The following is a 7,274-nucleotide window of genomic DNA, read 5'->3' on the forward strand; positions in this document are numbered from 1 at the left end:
TGTCATACAGAAGTACAGAATACTTTCATACAAAATGCTTCTTACTGTTACGCTCCAGAGACTGTGCTAGACAAGATAGTATCAAATAACATAGTATAGCATGTAATTTAGAAGAAGAAAATGAGGTCACAGTGTTCGGTATAGACATATGTACAATGTTCTGAGTTACCATATAATATACAATACTATGCAGTGTACTAATGTACAGTACTATATAGTGCAAAGCAGAAATGGGATGAGGTACAATTTAGGTACAATTTACCTTCTGGAGAGTCCTTCTAAAAACCAGCTGAAGTATCACATTCAATTAGCTGAGATGTTTCTGCGGAGACGTAGTCAGTGTGGAGGCCACCTGTGTGATAGTCGGCTAACCTTGCACAGCAGACAATTTGACCGGTCAGGTTAATAATAATAATAATAATAATAATAATAATAATAATAATAATAATAATAATAATAATAATAATAATAATAATAATAATAATAATAATAATAATAATAATAATAATAATAATAATAATAATAATAATAATAATAATAATAATAATAATAATAATACATCGGATTTATATAGCGCTTTTCCAAATGCTCAAAGACACTTTAACAAAACAAACAATACAATACAGTTTTAGTAGAGAGAAATAAAAAGGTGAGAGAGGAAGGAATTCATGGTGTGACAGATCTCCTCCCCCCTCCTTTGGATATGTGAAGGTGGGAGATATGTCCGTCACAGAAGGATTAGAGTCAATTAGGTAGCTGATTAGTACTGATAGAACACACCTGCACATCATTAGTCCAGCCACATCTCACGTGCACTCACCCAGTCCAACACACTACATTAACACTAGGTTAGAGATGGTTGAGTTGAGCGGAGTAGGAGTTGTAGTTGTGGTATAGAGAGAGAGAGATTGAGATTCAGAGTTGCGATGGTGAGAGGTTGTGGAAGGTAAGGAGAAAGCGAGATATGTACTGGACCCTGGACTGGCTGAGATTCCCCCTTGTGTACTGACCCTGGACTGAACGACTACCCTGAATTCCCACTGGCCTTGAATTCAATAAATACTTGTATTGATTGATATTGCTCTTGTGTGGACATTCAAATTTGTTTGTATTTGAACCATGGCGAGCCTGTACCCTACCAGGTTTGTCACAATTGGTTGAAAGCAAGGGTAAAAAGGTGGGTTTTGAGGGCTTGTTTGAATGATGAAAGAGTGTCTGCATGACGGATATGGCTGGGAAGGGCATTCCAGAGCGAAGGCCCTGTCGCCCCAGGTCCGGAGCTTAGTTCTGATGGGTTGGAGGAGGTTGTGTGGCAGCGGGGAGGTGTGTGGTGGAGAAGGAGGTCAGAGAGGTCTGAGGTGGCCAGGTTGTTGAGGGCTTTGAAGGTGATGAGTCAAATGTTTAACTGAATCCTGTACTGTACATGATGGGGAGCCAGTGGAGATCTTGGAGGATGGGGGTGATGTGGTCGGAGCGGCGTGTGGAGGTGAGCATGCGCGCAGCAGAGTTTTGGACATATTGTAGTTTATTGAGGATTTTGATACTATATGGATAATAGTTAGGTTACAATAGTCTGACAGGTAGTTGAGAGAATATCAGATGCGCATACTTAGACTTAGATTAGTGTTGCTGAATAAACACAAAACTACCAATCAGGAGATGAGTTTATTAAAGTAGAGCATGGCTATTATAATGCGACAAGTATGTAACCTTTTGTGTTCTAATCCCATTGTCTCTGTACTTGGATCCATATTTGCAAATATTATAAAAAAAGGAATCTTGCATTTTTAGGCTCACATCTTATTAGACGAAATATTACATTTCCACAAGAGTGTGTGTGCATCCGTGCGTGCATGCGTGTGTGTGTGAGGTTGTGTTTGTAAAGTGGTGGTTTTGATTTTGTATTTATGTGTGTGTGTGTGTGTGTGTGTGTGTGTGTGTGTGTGTGTGTGTGTGTGTGTGTGTGTGTGTGTGTGTGTGTGTGTGTGTGTGTGTGTGTGTGTGTGTGTGTGTGTGTGTGTGTGTGTGTGTGTGTGTGTGTGTGTGTGTGTGTGTGTGTGTGTGTGTGTGTGTGTGCGTGCGTGCGTGCGTGCGTGCGTGCGTGCGTGCATGCATGTCATAACACTGCCTCCATACACAACAGCATACACATACACGTGGGCTTGTGAATGGACATTGGCGTGGCAGTGTTCGAGTTTGCAGAACTGATTTGAGAACAGCAGATCTGGTGATCAGGATTAAGTGTACATGGTTAGAGGCCCACAAGGCAGCAGATGGATGAGAAAACGTGATCCTACTGGTGGTTAATTTGTGACTATAGGACACAGCGAGGAGAGAATGCTGAGACAGCTGTATTTGATCGAGACTGAAGGCGTACAGTCGACTTAAGTAGCTTTTCTCCTGCTGCTTTTCTCTACATCATCATTAGCCGCAATGAGATGAAGCCTTGTTCAAATTAAGGAGAGGAACTGGGAAAATGCTCCAGCACATTGTTTGCTTAATAGCTTTCCTTTGTGACTATAAAGCTGTGTTTCTTAAAGGAATTAAGGGAAGGGGGGATGTAACCAATGGAATGGAAGGCATTATCCTTCTGCTAGCCTATGAAACAGAAGTGGGACAACTGAATCATCCAACACGATTGTTAGACCTTGTTGGACATACCATAGCACACACACACACACACACACACACACACACACACACACACACACACACACACACACACACACACACACACACACACACACACACACACACACACACACACACACACACACAAACACATGTACACACCAACACACATACGCTTGGGCCCCGTTCCCCGTACCTGGATAACTGAGTTAGCCGGATAACTTTCGGTGAAGTCTGACTTAAGCCGGACTTTCCGGCTCCCCGTACCTGGATTGTCCAGATCACCATGACAACAGATCCAAAAGTTTGAGCCTGGTCGAAAGCAGGGTTTAAGTTCAAGTTAGCCGGATCAACCATCGCCACGCCCCCGCAAAGAAGTGACAGCCCGTTTCCTGAAATTATTCCCACAGTCTACGATCTGCATTATACCATTCTGAATTACGTTTTTGTGCTCCATTCTTCCAGAGGGGGCTTTTGAAATGTAAAATAGACCCAAAATGCTGATACTAAATTCACTTTGTCCTAAATAATGCACGTTATATATACCGTGGCGCTCGCTCGGTGCGATGTACACATTTATGTGGTTATTTTAATTGTAACTGGGATTAAGATGTCTGATGAGATGCGCTGTTTGACGGATTTGAGAAATTGAATGAGCCGTTGACGTCACATTAATGAATGAGGATAAAGAAATAAAACTTCATTCAAAATAAAGAATATTCTAAACACGGGTCTCTCGTTCATTAATGTATAAACAATGAATTTATCCCATCTGGCACAGTGGCTCAGCGGTAGTGCTCAAGCCTGCCAACCTAGTGACCGGTGTTCGAAACCCTGTGTTTCCAATATAATTTTTTTGAATATAATATTAATGATTATACGCCAAAGTAGCCTGGTTTTAAGTTAAAATATTATAAATCTACATGCATTGAGGATGTCATTCTTTATATAGCTCTCAACGTGCACCAAATTGAATTATTCCTATATTGCAAAAAGAAGGAAAAGACTAGGGTTTCGAACCCCGGTCGTCTGCATGAAAGTCAAAAGAACAACCCTTTAGACCACAGTGGAGATAAGTAAAAGATCGACCACACATCAATCAATGGGTAAGAGAGCCGTATCGTAATTCTGTATAACAGTTTAACTAATTATTTTCGCTAGCAAGATCTCATTTGATTATTCAATCCAGCAGGCAAGTTTAAAGAAATATAATCTGATTGATTGAGGTAATGAGGGACTTAAAATTAGCCTATAGATAACGCATTTAACTTGTCGGCGAGGCGATTGAGCCGTATTGCAATCTGTCAATAAAGTTTTAAATCAATTAATCAATCAATGCCGTTAGAGAATCAGGATCTCTGCCATCGATACGTGCTGGCTTTTCAACTGAAGCGGCCGCGCGCATTTAGCCTGGGTCTCAAGTCTGAATCGAGTTAACGAGACTGAATCCACCTTCGAGGAACAGGAAAATCCCGGCTTCAAACATCGGGTTAACTGAATCTGGATAATGACATCTTGATCGACTTAGTTGAACCAGGTACGGGGAACGGGGCCCAGTGCATGCACAAGGACAGACAAGGACGCACACGCACTCACTTAATACACCAGGCACTTTTATATACAGTATATATTGCAGTTATATATTGCATTCTAATTGAAGAGTGCATGGCCTTCAATGGTGGCTTACAAGGATGCACAAACAATGATGTGGATGGAATACACAGGTTTGCAACTTGATCCAGAAGTACCAAAATAAGTAAAAAACTATTTGTAAACTGATATCTATAACAGATCTTCCGCTAAGGTCTAACTATCTCTCCACTTTATTAGAGTGTTGACCTCCGCTAAGGTCTAACTATCTCTCCACTTTATTAGAGTGTTGACCTCCGCTAAGGTCTAACTATCTCTCCACTTTATTAGAGTGTTGACCTCCTCTAAGGTCTAACTATCTCCACTTTATTAGAGTGTTGACCTCCGCTAAGGTCTAACTATCTCTCCACTTTATTAGAGTGTTGACCTCCGCTAAGGTCTAACTATCTCTCCACTTTATTAGAGTGTTGACCTCCTCTAAGGTCTAACTATCTCCACTTTATTAGAGTGTTGACCTCCGCTAAGGTCTAACTATCTCTCCACTTTATTAGAGTGTTGACCTCCTCTAAGGTCTAACTATCTCTCCACTTTATTAGAGTGTTGACCTCCGCTAAGGTCTAACTATCTCCACTTTATTAGAGTGTTGACCTCCACTAAGGTCTAACTATCTCCACTTTATTAGAGTATTGACCTCCGCTAAGGTCTAACTATCTCTCCACTTTATTAGAGTGTTGACCTCCGCTAAGGTCTAACTATCTCTCCACTTTATTAGAGTGTTGACCTCCGCTAAGGTCTAACTATCTCTCCACTTTATTAGAGTGTTGACCTCCTCTAAGGTCTAACTATCTCCACTTTATTAGAGTGTTGACCTCCGCTAAGGTCTAACTATCTCTCCACTTTATTAGAGTGTTTACCTCCGCTAAGGTCTAACTATCTCTCCACTTTATTAGAGTGTTGACCTCCGCTAAGATCTAACTATCTCCACTTTATTAGAGTGTTGACCTCCGCTAAGGTCTAACTATCTCTCCACTTTGGTATTACTTTCACATGCAACATTTTACTGGGTAGATGACAGAAACAAGAGTTGCTGATATTGCCAGTCTCAAAAGACCCAGGGCCATAAATCCATATGGTGGCGCTAGAGGAAAGGTCATGGGGTCACCAAAATCAAGAGATGTCTTCCTCTTGGGATCATGAATGTGTGTAGAAAATGTTGTGGCAATATGGCAATTACTTTATAAGATATCTTGTTCTCTTACTTACAGATAGGACTGATTACATAACCTCCTTGGTGGAGGAAATCTAATCTAATCTAACTATAAAGAAGGAATTTCTGCGTGGGTCTTTCTGCCTGTCCTCATATCTCCAGAACCAATCGGCTTTGCGTGTGTATTGCTAAGGAACCAGATGATGGTGCTTTAACTTTACGTTCCGGTCTGTGACTTTGGAACCATAACTCTCTGAAAATAAATGATTCAGCGATTTAGAATTTTATCCAAATCTATTTCTTCGCTCCTCCCCCTACAGATTTTGAGCAATCGTCACCCATTTTGGTGAAAAATATTTCTTGACCAAACCGCCATAATCTCTCTCTCCTTTGCACTTCACAGTTGGCGGGTGTACTGCTGAGGGAAGTACGTGCAGTGTGTGTCAAGTGTGGAGTGTTCCTCGAGAAACACTGCAAGCGGCCAATTGCCAAACGAGCGTGTGTACGTTTTGAACGGGTGCAAATGCACAAATGCAACACTGCCTTAATTAAAAAAGACAGGAGTGGGAGCAACTCCGCTAATAACTGCACTGTGAGGACGGCAAGCCCCCTACTCCAAGTCTATCCATGACTGAAAAGCCAACCAACATCAAACTGTAACCACGTCCTCTCTCGTTTTCCATGCTCATCCCCCCTCCCCCTCCCCAGTCCCAGATCAGCTGATGTTTACTCCTCGATCACCCAGTTCTGTGTCATCGATAATACAGGCAGGGGAGAGGAGGGGGGGCAGACCCCCTTTTATTTATCTCCCAAGGCTCGTCATCCATGAAAACGGCTGAAAACGTGGGCAGAAAATGGCATGTGGGGTCCCAGGGCCCCCATAGCAACGGTGCCCCAGCAGCCCATCCATCACTCCCTGCCGCTGGATCTCAATAACCACTGGCACCGCTCTGGAGCAGGGGAGGAGGGGGAGCGTCCTCTCCGCCTCGCCCTGCATGATGGATGGAAGATGCTAAGGATATCATAGGGTGCGGAGAGGGAAGTGTGTGTGTGTGTGTGTGTGTGTGTGTGTGTGTGTGTGTGTGTGTGTGTGTGTGTGTGTGTGTGTGTGTGTGTGTGTGTGTGTGTGTGTGTGTGTGTGTGTGTGTGTGTGTGTGTGTGTGTGTGTGTGTGTGTGTGTGTGTGTGTGTGTGTGTGTGTGCAGATGTGTTTGTCTATGTTTTACCCTCAGAGGATGAAATTAAGAAAATGTTAAAAATCCAAAGACAGCGCTGTCTTGCATCTGAACAGTGAACTTACAGCTCAGGTCTGTCCTAGAGAATCTTAGGAGCCAGAGCAACTATACATAGACTACACGGCAGAGTGTACTTAACCCTCTGATCTAGCCTTATATGCTTTACCATTTTGTACTTAATAGGTCTCTTAGGCCCTATTTTACACTGTTCAAACACTAAGCATGGTATCTGACTAGTATGCATACTAGTTTGAGTGTGTGCATGAATGTGTGTGTGTGTGTGTTAGTGTGTAGTGATAATGTGTGTCAGACATAAACGCAGTCATATAAGTAGGCCATATAAATAGCAGAGCGAAGGAGAGAGGCAAACCTTGTCTTTCCTAGCAAACAGAGGCGAGATGATAAGCTGATAAACCTCTTAAGCCCAAACTGGATCCTGTTACAATGGCCCATAATTTGGTCGGTCTCTCTCTCTCTCTCTCTCTCTCTCTCTCTCTCTCTCTCTCTCTCTCTCTCTCTCTCTCTCTCTCTCTCTCTCTCTCTCTCTCTCTCTCTCTCTCTCTCTCTCTCTCTCTCTCTCTCTCTCTCTCTCTCTCTCTCTCTCTCTCTCTC

The 7,274-nt window shown here is 42.6% G+C and overlaps 1 protein-coding gene across 1 annotated transcript in view; it reads left to right on the forward strand.

The window, feature by feature from the left end:
* The window catches only part of LOC311223711 (kelch-like protein 10), a gene marked incomplete at both ends in the record, with an annotated part of 105,085 nt that extends 98,934 nt beyond the window's left edge, over positions 1 to 6,151 (forward strand). The window contains one exon of the mRNA XM_084308483.1: positions 6,137 to 6,151. Within this exon, the coding sequence (XP_084164609.1) occupies positions 6,137 to 6,151 (15 nt within the window). The remainder of the gene's footprint in view (positions 1 to 6,136) is intronic.
* Positions 6,152 to 7,274: the final 1,123 nt, after the last annotated feature.

Source organism: Notolepis coatsorum, assembly GCF_963971535.1.
Source record: "Notolepis coatsorum genome assembly, chromosome: 2".
Lineage (NCBI taxonomy): Eukaryota > Metazoa > Chordata > Actinopteri > Aulopiformes > Paralepididae > Notolepis > Notolepis coatsorum.